The 14,896-nt window shown below is 50.6% G+C and overlaps 1 protein-coding gene across 1 annotated transcript in view; it reads right to left on the reverse strand.

The window, feature by feature from the left end:
* CDC45 (cell division cycle 45) overlaps nucleotides 1-14,896 on the reverse strand; it is a 143,554-nt gene that overhangs the window by 70,582 nt on the left and 58,076 nt on the right. Inside the window, exon 8 of the mRNA XM_075321126.1 lies at nucleotides 10,078-10,139. Within this exon, the coding sequence (XP_075177241.1) occupies nucleotides 10,078-10,139 (62 nt within the window). The remainder of the gene's footprint in view (nucleotides 1-10,077; nucleotides 10,140-14,896) is intronic.

Below are 14,896 nucleotides of genomic sequence, written 5' to 3' on the forward strand. Positions count from 1 at the left end.
AAACAATCTCCTATTCCCTGCTTTCCCCGCCCACAGGCGCCTATGATTGGTTGCAGTGAGATACGCCCCCACGCTGAGTGACAGGTGTCTCACTGCACCCAATCACAGCAGCCGGTGGGCGTGTCTATACTGTACAGTGAAATAAATAAATAAATTTAAAAAAATGGCGTGCGGTCCCCCCCAATTTTAATACCAGCCAGATAAAGCCATACGGCTGAAGGCTGGTATTCTCAGGATGGGGAGCTCCACGTTATGGGGAGCCCCCCAGCCTAACAATATCAGCCAGCAGCCGCCCAGAATTGCCGCATACATTATATGCGACAGTTCTGGGACTGTACCCGGCTCTTCCCGATTTGCCCTGGTGCGTTGGAAAATCGGGGTAATAAGGAGTTAATGGCAGCCCATAGCGGCCACTAAATCCTAGATTAATCATGTCAGGCGTCTATGAGACACCCTCCATAATTAATCTGTAAGTTACAGTAAATAAACACACACACACCCGAAGAATCCTTTATTAGAAATAAAAAACACAAACACATTCTCTCATTATCAATTTAATAAGCCCCAAAAAGCCCTCCATATCCGGCGTAATCCACGGACCTCCAGCGTCGCTTCCAGCATGAAGGTGACAGAAGCTGCAGAAGACACCGCCGCTCCGGTCACCTCCACACAGCAACTGAGGTGAGTAGCGCGATCAGCTGAGCTGTCACTGAGGTTAATCGCGGCCACCGTTGGATCCTCCAACAGTGACAGCGGGTAACCTCAGTGACAGCTCAGCTGATCGCGCTACTCACCTCAGTTGCTGTGTGGAGGTGACCGGAGCGGTGGTGTCTGCTGCAGCTCCTGTCACCTTCATGCTGGAAGCGACGCTGGAGGTCCGTGGATTACGCCGGACATGGAGGGCTTTTTGGGGCTTATTAAATTGGTAATGAGGGAATGTGTTTGTGTTTTTTATTTCTAATAAAGGATTTTTCGGGTGTGTGTGTGTTTATTTTCTGTAACTTACAGATTAATCATGGAGGGTGTCTCATAGACGCCTGACATGATTAATCTAGGACTTATTGGCAGCTATGGGCTGCCATTAACTCCTTATTACCCCGATTTGCCAATGCACCAGGGCAAATCGGGAAGAGCCGGGTACAGTCCCAGAACTGTCGCATATAATGTATGCGGCAATTCTGGGCGGCTGCTGGCTGATATTGTTAGGCTGGGGGGCTCCCCATAACGTGGAGCTCCCCATCCTGAGAATACCAGCCTTCAGCCGTATGGCTTTATCTGGCTGGTATTAAAATTGGGGGGGACCGCACGCCATTTTTTTAAATTATTTATTTATTTATTTCACTGCACAGTATAGACACGCCCACCGGCTGCTGTAATTGGGTGCAGTGAGACACCTGTCACTCAGCGTGGGGGCGTGTCTCACTGCAACCAATCATAGGCGCCTGTGGGCGGGGAAAGCAGGGAATACGAGATTGTTTAATGAGCGGCCGGCTTTTTCAAAATAGTAAAAGCCGCCGCAGCAGTGTGAATGCCGTGCAGCGCCGCGCCGGGGATCGGCGAGTATGAGAGAGGAGGGGAAAATGACCGACAGACTGTGAGAGAGGGACAGAGATAGTGACGGACCGACAGAGAGAGAATAGAGACCGAGAGGGAGAGACCGACTGACAGAATAGTGATTGACAGACATTGTGAGACATCGCTCGTTTCCAGTGTTTTAGGAAACCTGCGAGAAGAAGGGAATTTTGTTTACTTACCGTAAATTCCTTTTCTTCTAGCTCCAATTGGGAGACCCAGACAATTGGGTGTATAGCTATGCCTCCGGAGGCCACACAAAGCATTACACTAAAAGTGTAAAGCCCCTCCCCTTCAGGCTATACACCCCCCGTGCTGCTACGGGCTCATCAGTTTTGGTGCAAAAGCCAGAAGGAGGAAAAAATTATAAACTGGTTTAAAGTAAATTCAATCCGAAGGAATATCGGAGAACTGAAACCATTTAACATGAACAACATGTGTATACAAAAAACAGGGGCGGGTGCTGGGTCTCCCAATTGGAGCTAGAAGAAAAGGAATTTACGGTAAGTAAACAAAATTCCCTTCTTCTTTGGCGCTCCATTGGGAGACCCAGACAATTGGGACGTCCAAAAGCAGTCCCTGGGTGGGTAAATAATACCTCATAATAGAGCCGTAACGGCTCCGTCCTACAGGTGGGCCACTGCCGCCTGAAGGACTTGCCTACCTAGGCTGGCATCTGCCGAAGCATAGGTATGCACTTGATAGTGTTTCGTGAAAGTGTGCAGGCTCGACCAGGTAGCTGCCTGACACACCTGCTGAGCCGTAGCCTGGTGTCGCAAGGCCCAGGACGCTCCCACGGCCCTAGTAGAATGGGCCTTCAGTCCTGAGGGAACCGGAAGCCCCGAGGAACGGTAAGCTTCGAGAATTGGTTCCTTAATCCACCGAGCCAGGGTTGATTTGGAAGCTTGTGTCCCTTTACGCTGGCCAGCGACAAGGACAAAGAGTGCATCCGAGCGGCGCAGGGGCGCCGTACGAGAAATGTAGAGTCTGAGTGCTCTCACCAGATCTAACAAGTGCAAATCCTTTTCACATTGGTGAACTGGATGAGGACAAAACGAGGGTAAGGAGATGTCCTGATTGAGATGAAAAGGGGATACCACCTTAGGGAGGAATTCCGGAACCGGACGCAGAACCACCTTGTCCTGGTGAAACACCAGGAAAGGAGCTTTGCATGATAACGCTGCCAACTCAGACACTCTCCGAAGTGAGGTGACTGCTACTAGAAAAACCACTTTCTGCGAAAGGCGTGCGAGCGAAATATCCCTCATTGGCTCGAACGGTGGTTTCTGAAGAACCATCAGCACCCTGTTCAGATCCCAGGGTTCTAACGGACGCTTGTAAGGAGGGACGATGTGACAAACCCCCTGCAGGAACGTGCGTACCTGTGGGAGCCTGGCCAGGCGCTTCTGAAAAAACACAGAGAGCGCAGAGACTTGTCCCTTAAGGGAGCCTAGCGACAAACCCTTTTCCAATCCGGATTGAAGAAAGGACAGAAAAGTGGGCAAGGCAAAAGGCCAGGGAGAAAACGCCTGAGCAGAGCACCACGACAGGAATATTTTCCACGTCCTGTGGTAGATCTTGGCGGACGTTGGTTTCCTAGCCTGTCTCATAGTGGCAATGACCTCTTGAGAAAATCCTGAAGACGCTAGGATCCAGGACTCAATGGCCACACAGTCAGGTTGAGGGCCGCAGAATTCAGATGGAAAAACGGCCCTTGAGACAGCAAATCTGGTCGATCTGGCAGTGCCCACGGGTGGCCGACCATGAGATGCCACAGATCTGGGTACCACGACCTCCTCGGCCAGTCTGAAGCGACGAGGATGGCGCGGCGGCAGTCGGCCCTGATCTTGCGTAACACTCTGGGCAACAGTGCCAGAGGAGGAAACACATAAGGAAGCTGAAACTGCGACCAATCGTCTTCCACGCACAGCAGAATCCGCCGGACTTCCTGGAAGGCTTGCCGACTGCGTGTCCCACCTTGGTGGTTGATGTAAGCCACCGCTGTGGAGTTGTCCGACTGAATTCGGATCTGCTTGCCTTCCAGCCACTGCTGGAACGCTTTTAGGGCAAGATACACTGCCCTGATCTCCAATACATTGATCTGAAGTGAGGACTCTTGCTGAGTCCACGTACCCTGAGCCCTGTGGTGGAGAAAAACTGCTCCCCACCCTGACAGGCTCGCGTCCGTCGTAACCACCTCCCAGTCCCCTTGAAGGAGACGCAGGTGAAACTGCGCGAAAGGTACTGCTTCCATTGCTGCCACCATCTTCCCCAGGAAGTGCATGAGGTGCCTCAAGGGGTGTGACCGACCTTGAAGGAGAGATTGTACCCCTGTCTGTAGCGGACGCTGTTTGTCCAGCGGAAGCTTCACTATCGCTGGACGAGTATGAAACTCCATGCCAAGATATGTCAGCGATTGGACCGGTGTCAGATTTGACTTTGGAAAATTGATGATCCACCCGAAACTCTGGAGAATCTCCAGAGTGACGTTGAGGCTGTGTTGGCATGCCTCTTGAGAGGGTGCCTTGACCAGCAGATCGTCTAAGTAGGGTATCGCAGAGTGACCCTGAGAGTGGAGGAGGGATTCCATCCGCAACCGCCTGGTCCTTACGTGTTTGTTGAGCAGTTTTAGGTCCAAACCAGGACGGAAGGACCCGTCCTTCTTTGGAACCACAAACAGGTTGGAGTAGAAACCGTGACGCTGTTGCTGAAGAGGAACCGGGACCACCACTCCTACTGCCTTCAGAATGTCCACCGCCTGCAGCAGAGCATCGGCTCGCTCGGGAGGCGGAGATGTGCTGAAGAATCGAGTCGGAGGATGAGAGCTGAACTCTATCCTGTAACCGTGAGACAAAATGTCTCTCACCCAACGGTCTTTTACTTGTGGTAGCCAGGTGTCGCAAAAGCGGGAGAGCCTGCCACCGACCGAGGATGCGGTGTGAGGAGGCCGTAAGTCATGAGGAAGCCGCCTTGGTAGCGGCACCTCCGGCGGTCTTTTTAGGGCGTGATTTAGACCGCCACGCGTCGGAGTTTCTCTGATCCTTCTGCGGCCTTTTGGACGAGGAGAATTGGGACCTGCCCGCACCCCGAAAGGACCGAAACCTCGACTGTCCCCTCCTCTGTTGGGGTGTTTTTGGTTTGGCCTGGGGTAAGGATGTTTCCTTTCCCTTAGATTGTTTGATGATTTCATCCAATCTCTCACCAAACAAGCGGTCGCCAGAAAATGGCAAACCAGTTAAGCACTTTTTGGAAGCCGAATCTGCCTTCCATTCCCGTAGCCACAAGGCCCTGCGTATTGCCACCGAATTGTCGGCTGCAACCGCCGTACGGCTCGCAGAGTCCAGGACAGCATTAATAGCGTAGGACGCAAATGCCGACGTTTGAGAGGTTATGGACGCCACCTGCGGCGCAGACGTACGTGTGAGTGCGTCAATTTGCGCCTGACCAGCTGAGATAGCTTGGAGTGCCCATACGGCTGCGAATGCTGGAGCAAAAGACGCGCCGATAGCTTCATAGATGGATTTCAACCAGAGCTCCATCTGTCTGTCAGTGGCATCCTTGAGTGAAGCTCCATCTTCCACTGCAACTATGGATCTAGCCGCCAGTCTGGAGATTGGAGGATCCACCTTGGGACACTGAGTCCAGCCCTTGACCACGTCAGGGGGGAAAGGGTAACGTGTATCCTTAAGGCGCTTGGAAAAACGCTTATCTGGACAATCTCGGTGTTTCTGGACTGCCTCTCTGAAGTCAGAGTGGTCCAGAAACATACTCTTTGTACGCTTGGGAAACCTGAAACGGAATTTCTCCTGCTGAGAAGCTGACTCCTCCACTGGAGGAGCTGAGGGAGAAATATCCAACATTTCATTGATGGACGCAATAAGATCATTCACTATGGCGTCCCCATCAGGAGTATCAAGGTTGAGAGCGGCTTCAGGGTCAGAATCCTGATCAGCTACCTCCGCTTCATCATACAGAGAGTCCTCTCGCTGAGACCCTGAACATTGTGATGATGTCGAGGGGATTTCATAGCGAGCTTTCTTAGTCGGTCTGGGGTTGCGGTCCGTGTCAGAGACCTCACCCTGGGATCCATGAGACACCCCGGGAAGACATTGCTGTTCCAACTGAGGGGGACCATGGGACAATGATTCTACAGTGCCCCTGGCTTGAGATGCTGGCCTTGACTGCAAGGCTTCTAATATCTTAGCCATAGTCTCAGAAAGTCTTTCAGTAAAAACTGCAAACTCCGTCCCTGTCACCTGTACAGCGTTAACAGGTGGATCTCCCTGGGTCACCCTTAGCAGAGACTCCGGCTGAGAAAGTGCCACAGGGGCCGAGCATTGCACACAATGAGGGTCAGTGGAACCTGCCGGCAGTATAGCCGTACATGCTGCACAGGCAGCATAGTAAGTCTGTCCCTTGCTATTTGTGGACGACATGCTGTTGTCTCCTCTGAGCAATACAGGAGGGGATATAGCCAAAAATCAACAGTGCACCATACAGTGTAAAGTATAGACTATAATCCATAAACTATAAATACACTTCTGCACTAGTGGGGCCAGCACCACAGGTGCTGCTTACCGCCCTTGCAAAGCGTTTGTGTGGGCACCAGAATTCCTGCCTGGGTCTCTTTCAGCTTGTCTGTCCTCTCCAGCGTTAGCAGAGCTGAGAGTAATGGCTGCCAGCGTCCTGAGGAGAGGAGGGAGCCGTGGGCGTGACCTAGAAAAGTGCGGGAACTGGTGCCCCACTGTGCAGAGTGAGGGGGGTGGAGTATGCAAAGCATGCTCCAGCCCTCAGTGCTGCTGTACTGTAGCCATACCCTGTACAGCGTCCCGCCCTTCCCCTGACTGGCAGGGCTGAGGGCGGGAAGAAAAAGAGACTAGGCCGCAGAAGCCGGGGACTCGAGTTATAAGCGCGGCCGCCGTATAAGCGCGGTCGGCGCGGAAGTCCCCGGCGCACTAACAGTCCCAGCCGCGCCGCAGTGATACCCATGGCAGCGGCGGCCAGCGCGGCAGTCCCCCTACACAAACACACTCAGCAACGCTGAGTGTATAGTGGCACAAAACGCAGTCAGCGCTGCGGTCCCCGGTGCACTAGCACACCCAGCAATGCTGGAGTGTTGCTGTGCGCGGTCCCCACGGGAACCCAGAGTACCTCCAAGTAGCAGGGCCATGTCCCTGAACGATACCCGGCTCCTATCCAGCAGGGTCCTCAGGAGCTGTGGATGGAGCTCGGTCTCCTGTGCCTGGAGACCGATGAGATCCCACTTCACCCAGAGCCCTAATTGAGGGATGGGGAAGGAAAGCAGCATGTGGGCTCCAGCCTCCGTACCCGCAATGGATACCTCAACCTTAACAACACCGCCGACAAGAGTGGGGTGAGAAGGGAGCATGCTGGGGGCCCTGTTATGGGCCCTCTTTTCTTCCATCCGACATAGTCAGCAGCTGCTGCTGACTAAGCTGTGGAGCTATGCGTGGATGTCTGACCTCCTTCGCACAAAGCAAGAAAACTGATGAGCCCGTAGCAGCACGGGGGGTGTATAGCCTGAAGGGGAGGGGCTTTACACTTTTAGTGTAATGCTTTGTGTGGCCTCCGGAGGCATAGCTATACACCCAATTGTCTGGGTCTCCCAATGGAGCGCCAAAGAAATGTATTTAGAAAATCGGATGTCACTAGGATGGTGTGAGTGCCCTCCCGTGACATCCGATTTTTTACACGCTCCCATAGACTTGCATTGGAGAAACTCGCAGTAGAAACTCGCAAAAAAGCAGCATGCTGCGATTTTTTTCTCAGTCCGATTCGGACTGAGAAAAAAAAATCGCAGATGAGAGCTGAATCATTCACTAACATGTGTCCGATTCCAATGCGAGATTTTCTCGCATTGCTCTACTGCGAGAAACTCGCAAGTGAGAAGCAGCCCTAATGGCGTAAATAAGGCTGCAGCAGAACCCAAGTGGAGATGAAGTTCAAATATGGAGAGAAAAGGGGTTAATAAATGGCGCTGCAGTAGAAAGGAGGTTCCATGTAGAAGAAATTATTTTATTTGTATATGAGTTTCAAAGCCTTATGGCTTTTTCCTCAGGACAAATTATATACAAATCAGACATAAAACAGGGGGTATAGGATATACTCCCATGAAGTCCACTTTGGCTCAAACAACGATGAATGGTGCGATCTGACACTGATGTTTCTTGAAACTCCATTCTATGTCTGAACTGGGTGCAAAAACCTAAAAAAACATCACTATATGGAGATAAGGTATGCACACCAGTGACTATGCAAGGGGAATACATGTAATAGCAGAAACTGCTGTGTGAATACTGACATGAAAAATTCAATAACTATATGTAAGAATGAAATGTGAAAAATGGAATCTGCATTACTGCCATGAACATATGAATAAAGATAAATTTAGCTACTGAATTGATCAATGCAATAGAGCCCCAACACTACGCCAAAGTATTTCTCTATGTTGGGGTCCCTAGCTTGTGTGTGTCCTCTCATGCAGTTAAAAAACTTACCGTGTATGGGACGCTGCCCATACACGGTAAGTTTTTAACTGCATGAGAGGACACACACAAGCTAGGGACCCCAACGTAGAGAAATACTTTGGCGTAGTGTTGGCGTTCTATTGCATTGATCAATTCAGTAGCTAAATTTCTCTTTGTTCATATATTCATGGCAGTAATGCAGATTCCATTTTTCACATTTCATTCTCACATATAGCTATTGAATTTTTCATGTCAGTATTCACGCAGCAGTTTCTGCTATTACATGTATTCCCCTTGCATAGTCACTGGTGTGCATACCTTATCTCCATACAGTGATGTTTCTTGAGCTTGAGGTTCACCTTTAATCTCTTTAACAAAGAGGAACCTGTGGACAAGAAAGCGCATAGGGTCTTACCCTGACAAACAGGGGGTGAAAAGAGTAATCCTACTCACCAATCAGGGTTGTGACAGGCACAACTCCTGTAACAGCATATGTGTGGATCAAAGGCAGCAGTACCCCAAGCGGCTGATAGAGAGAAGTAGTGGAACGGGGCTTTAAAGAACCGCGCCAGAGATCACAGATGTAATCTTGGATTAATGTAAACTTTTATTTTGGCACAGGTCTACGCGTTTCAGGAGGCTCAGCTCCCTTCCTCAGGACCAGCAGGCACAAGATACATCAAATCTCAATTTGATGTATCTTGTGCCTGCTGGTCCTGAGGAAGGGAGCTGAGCCTCCTGAAACGCGTAGACCTGTGCCAAAATAAAAGTTTACATTAATCCAAGATTACATCTGTGATCTCTGGCGCGGTTCTTTAAAGCCCCGTTCCACTACTTCTCTCTGCTACCTTTAATCTCTTTAGAAGTTTTTCTGGGCTCTTCTGTTACCATTCGTATTATCCGTCTCTTTGATTTGTCATCAATTTTCCTCCTGCGGCCAAGTACAAGGAGGTTGACTACAGTCCCATGGATCTTACATTTCTGAATAATATGTGTAACTGTAGTCACAGCAACAGCAACATCAAGCTGCTTGGAGAAGGTCTTATAACCTTTACCTTTAACATGCTTGTCTATAATTTTCTTTCTAAGGCTCCTTTCACATTGCATTTTACCTTCCGCTCACAGGTCCCGTCGGAGCATCCGTCCGGACCGCCCCTCCCCCACTCTGCAAAGCGTGTTCCGAACACATGCGCCTGACAGAGCCATGCACAGCTATGGAGCGCACTGCGTTAGCGTGTGCTCTGTTTTGTGCCATTTTTTGCACATATACGTTTCTGCAGACAGACACCCGAACGTAGTCCACCTACTACGAAGGGGCGGTTAGGACGGATCCTCCGACGGGACCTGTGAGCAGAAGGTAAAACGCAATGTGAAAGGGGCCAAAGTCTTTCCTTTGCATCCTCTGGTCCATGTTGAGTGTGCTACACACCATGTCACCAAACAGCACAGTGAGTATCTGTAGCCCTATATACTGACTGACTGATTACAAGATTGATTACACCGGTGATGCTAATTAGTGGACACACCTTGATGTAACATGTCCCTTTTGTCACATTATTTTCAGAGGTACCATCATTTCTGTCCAGGCCTGTTTCATGAGTTATTTTTTTTAAATTCTGTGGAAGCATGGTTGAAAAGCATTTGGTCATTTTCATAGATTTTTTTTTATTTATTTATTATTACTTTTGTCAGATTAAAGTTAATGCTGTGACCATTGTGGGTTTTTCTTTCATTAAACGAGCGGTACCAACAATTTTGACCACAAGTGTATTTACCATAAATTAATCTGTGTACATTTTTTTTTTAATCCTTTTGTTAGGCTAATAATTTCTACAATTTTACATAGGATTAACTTAGTACTTTTGTTAATTTGTTTTGAATCAATATTGTTATTGAGTTTCCCACATTTATGGGATTATGTTCCAATTTACAGCCTATTTTTCTGCTTTATATGAAATGTCACTCTTCTTTTGCAATAGTATTTACACACGTCTTAAACACGAGCTTCTCCACTTACCACAACATGTCATTAGAATCCTTTGACATGATCCAGGCCAATTCAAACATCATCATAGCTGACTGGTAAAACAAGAAATCAACATGAGGTATCAGCACAGAATAATAAAGTCAAACATAATAACCAATCTATATATATAATTGCCTTATTCTGTCTGTCTGTCTGTCTGTCTGTCATGCTCCAAAATTGTGTCCTTACGGTGACACAAAGCTGATTGGCCGCTGGGCTCGCTATGGCCCCGCCCCCCCACACTGATTGGCCGCTCGCCCAGGCTGCGCCCCCACACGGATTGGCCAGCCGCTCGCCCAGGCTCCGACCCCCACAGATTGGCCTCTCGCCCCGGCACCCTGCAGGCATTGGCAACTCGGCCACGCCACGCCCCGCCCCCTCACGCAATGCACGCTAGCCCCTGCGCATTCCCCGAACCGACACGGTCACGGAGCCACGACTCACAGGTGAGTACTGTACCCCCGGGAGCCCACATCAGCGTACGCCGCAAACCCAGCCGACACATACCCTCGCATTGCTGGGTCTGGCCGGCGTATGCTGGTGTGGGCTCCCGTGCGAGCGGGGGACGAGATACGCTGGTAACCATGCTAGCATAGTTACCAGCGCATCAAGGTCCTGCAGCGGCGTAACATACACACACGCACAGACATAACAGCACACACATACACACACATCAGATCACACTCTCACACACACATCACATCGCATCCACACACTCACAACATCCTGGGATATCGCTTGCTTCTCTGCGCCGATACTGTGCTGTGAGCTTCCAGGACCTGCCAGAGGATCACATGGCCAGAAGCATGTGGTATCTCCGGATGTTGTGAGTGTGAGCGCGTATGTGTAATATCGTCAGTGTGTGTGTGAGAGTATGCGATCGGGTGTGTGTGAGTGTGTGTGTGTGTGCGTGAGTGTATGCGATCGGGTGTGTGTGTGAGTGTATGCGATCGGATCTGTGAGTGTCGGCAGAGGAGCACGGCGTGCTGGAGGAGGCTGGGAGGAGAGAGGCTGATCCTGGGAAAGGCTGGGAGGGGGAGGGGGAGGCTGAAAGAAGAGAGGCTGGGGGAGGCTGAGGCTGGGGTAGGCTGGAAGGAGAGAGGCTGATGCTGGGGACAGAAAAGGCTGATGCTGGGAGGAGAGAGGCTGATCCTGGGGAAGGCTGGGAGGGGGAGGGGGGAGGCTGAGAGAAGAGAGGCTGTGGGAGGCTGAGGCTCGGGTAGGCTGGAAGGAGAGAGGCTGATGCTGCGGGCAGAGAGGCTGATGCTGTGGGCAGAGAGGCTGATGCTGTGGGCAGCATGGGGGATGGAGCACGATGGGGGGTGCGCAGCATGGGGGATGGAGCACGATGGGGGGTGCGCAGCATGGGGGATGGAGCACGATGGGGGGTGCGCAGCATGGGGGATGGAGCACGATGGGGGGTGCGCAGCATGGGAGATGGAGCACGATGGGGGGTGCGCAGCATGGGGGATGGACCACGTTTGGGAGTGCGCAGCATGGGGCATGGAGCACATTTGGGAGTGCGCAGCATGGCCCATGGACCACGTTTGGGAGTGCGCAGCATGGGGGATGGAGCACATTTGGGAGTGCGCAGCATGGCGGATGAACCACGTTTGGGAGTGTGCAGCATGGCGGATGGAGTACGTTTGGGAGTACGCAGCATGGCGGATGGAGCACGTTTGGGAGTGCGCAGTATGGCGGATGGAGCATGTTTGGGAATGCGCAGCATGGCGGATGAACCACGTTTGGGAATGCGCAGCATGGCGGATGAACCACGTTTGGGAGTGCGCAGCATGGCGGATGGACCACGTTTGGGAGTGCGCAGCATGGCGGATGGACCACGTTTCGGAGTGCGCAGCATGGCGGATGCAGCACGTTTGGGAGTGCGCAGCATAGCGGATGGACCACGTTTGGCAGTGCGCAGCATGGCGGATGGACCACGTTTGGGAGTGCGCAGCATGGCGGATGGAGCATGTTTGGGAGTGCGCAGCATGGCGGATGGAGCACGTTTGGGAGTGCGCAGCATGGCGAATGAAGCACGTTTGGGAGTGCGCAGCATGGCGGATGGAGCACGTTTGTGAGTGCGCAGTATGGCTGATGGAGCACGTTTGGGAGTGCGCAGCATGGCGGATCGAGCACGTTTGGGATTGCGCAGCATAGCGGATGGAGCACGTTTGGGAGTGTGCAGCATTGCAGATGGAGCACGTTTGGGAGTGCGCAGCATGGGGGATGCAGCACGATGGGGAATGCGCAGCATAGGGGATGTAGCACGATGGGGAATGCGCAGCATAGGGGATGGAGCACGATTGGGAGTGTGCAGCATGGGGGATGGAGCACGATGGGGGGTGCGCAGCATGGGGGATGGAGCACGATGGGAGGTGCGCAGCATGGGGGATGGGGCACGATGGGAGGTGCACACCTCCCCCCAACACACACACGCGCACTGCACAACACACCACACACACACACACTGGGAACCACAAACACCGCCCTACACAGACACCCACACACACAGACAACGCCGCACACACACAACACTCAACACACAAACACCGCGGCATACATAAATATACGCACATACTGCACAACACACACATTGCAAAAAACATACCTCCCCCCAAAACACACCACACACACACAAACCGTGCAACACACACACAACGCTACAGACACACAGCGCTCCACAAACAACGCAACACACGCAACACACATACAACACCGCTCTCACCCCCCGCCACACCCAGAACATGTACAGCCCCTACACAAACACTTAGCAACTACACACAACAACATCTAATATATATAACAAAAATTATACATCAACTACACAATAAATTCTAGAATACCCGATGCTTTAGAATCAGGCAACCTTCTAGTATTTTAACTTTTTTACTTATTCCTTTTATGGGACACAGCAATCCTCCATCACTGCAGTGGATTATAAGTGTCAAAGTTGCACTGACGGCTTTGACACTTCACATCACACACCATGCAACGCGAATGGTCTGTGAGGATCTCCGTAGCTGGGTGACCCAGGGTCGTCATGGTGATGACCCAGGGTTGCCAGGGAAGCAATTGGGTCCCTGTGATCACATTACAGGGACCAGATTGCTTGTGAGACGTAAGCGATCCTCTCCCTGCCACCTGAATGCTGCGATCACAATTAATTGCAGCATTTAGGAGGTTAAACTGCCAGGAGTGGCGCGGCCACTGCTCCTGGCAGTGAGAGCAAGGTCTTGGTTACAAGATAAGCCACAGACCCGGCGGCAATCACGGGTGTACAGTGCAGGACCCTCTGCGATTGCCAGGTTCTTGGTCATTAAGGCCCAGACAACAAGGACATAACCTCTTACTAACATTGGATGTACTGGGTAAGACAGCTTAGACCTGTCAGAAGGAACATGCGACCTTTATATAGAAATACAATCATAAATATGTCGATTTTCATAGCAGAAAGTTAACTATGCCCCCTTTTCTTATACATGGTGTATTAAAGTAAAACTTTAAAGGGAATCAGTCATCAGATTTTTGCTATCTAACCTAAGAGCAGTATGATGTAGGGTCATAGGCACTGATTCAAGCAATGTGTCACTTGCTGGGCTGCTTTCTACAGTTTTAATAAGATTACTGATGAATTAGCAGGAGATCACTAGAGAACTAGTAAATCTGCTGCTGTGTAGTCCACCATTAAGAAGCTCTATATAACCCTTCTCCCACCACTTATTGGCAGTTTTCTGCCCATGCAGTGTACACAGAAAGCTGTCAATCAGTGATGTGATTGGGGTTACAAAGAGCTCAGCTTTTAGAAAATTGGTAGATCTGAAACAGATAAAACATGGATTTTATCAAAACTGCGGCAAGCAGCCTAGTAAGTGATACATCATTGCACTGGAATCAGGGTCTCTGCCCCTACATCATGCTGCTCTTGATGAGGTAGCAAAAACCTGGTGGCAGATTCTCTAATAAATTTGACCTAAGCATTTACAACAATTAAATGTCGCAACTGGCATAAAAAAAACTGGAACAAATGCAATAATAAAATGTCTCCTATAGTCTTTACTCATCTTACTGCTGTTGGGACCATTCTGCACCAGATACTTACATTAACAGCTGTGAATAATGTGAACACACTAAGGCTACTTTCACACATCCGGTTTGAGCCGTGCGGCTCAATCCGGCTGTGAAACCTATGCAACGGATGCGGTGAAAACACCGCATCCTTTGCATACGTTTTTACATGCGGCCGGTCCGGTTTTTTCCGGTTGCGGCACGCTACTGAGCATGCGCAGTGGAAGAAACCGCATGCGGCGGCCGGATGCGGTTTTTTTCCGCATCGCGCCGCATCCGGCGTCCATAGGCATGCATTGAAAAATGCGCCGCAGCGGCCGGATGTGGCGCGATGCGGTTTTTTTTTGCCGGAGCAAAAAACGTTGCAGGCAACGTTCCATCCGGCCGCGTCATCGGCTAAATCTGCCGCATGCGGCAAAAACCGGACCGAACGCAGGCCCATGCGGCACAATACGGCACTAATGTAAGTCTATGCAAAAAAAACCCGCAACCGGCGGCAAAAAAAAACGGTTGCTGTTCTTCTGCAGAGCACCGTATTGTGCCGCAGAGCAAAAACCGGATGTGTGAAAGTAGCCTTAGTGTCACTTTTATCATTTTTATTTTACACCAAAGATTTGGAGAATATCAAGATGGCAACTGGAGACATTTAAAACATGTATTCTTTATTTTAGTTCTCAATGAAAAAAGGATTTTTTTCACAAAAACTACGTAGTGTGCCTAATAAAATTAAATAAAAAAAAAA

This window comes from Anomaloglossus baeobatrachus, chromosome 1 (assembly GCF_048569485.1).
Source record: "Anomaloglossus baeobatrachus isolate aAnoBae1 chromosome 1, aAnoBae1.hap1, whole genome shotgun sequence".
Lineage (NCBI taxonomy): Eukaryota > Metazoa > Chordata > Amphibia > Anura > Aromobatidae > Anomaloglossus > Anomaloglossus baeobatrachus.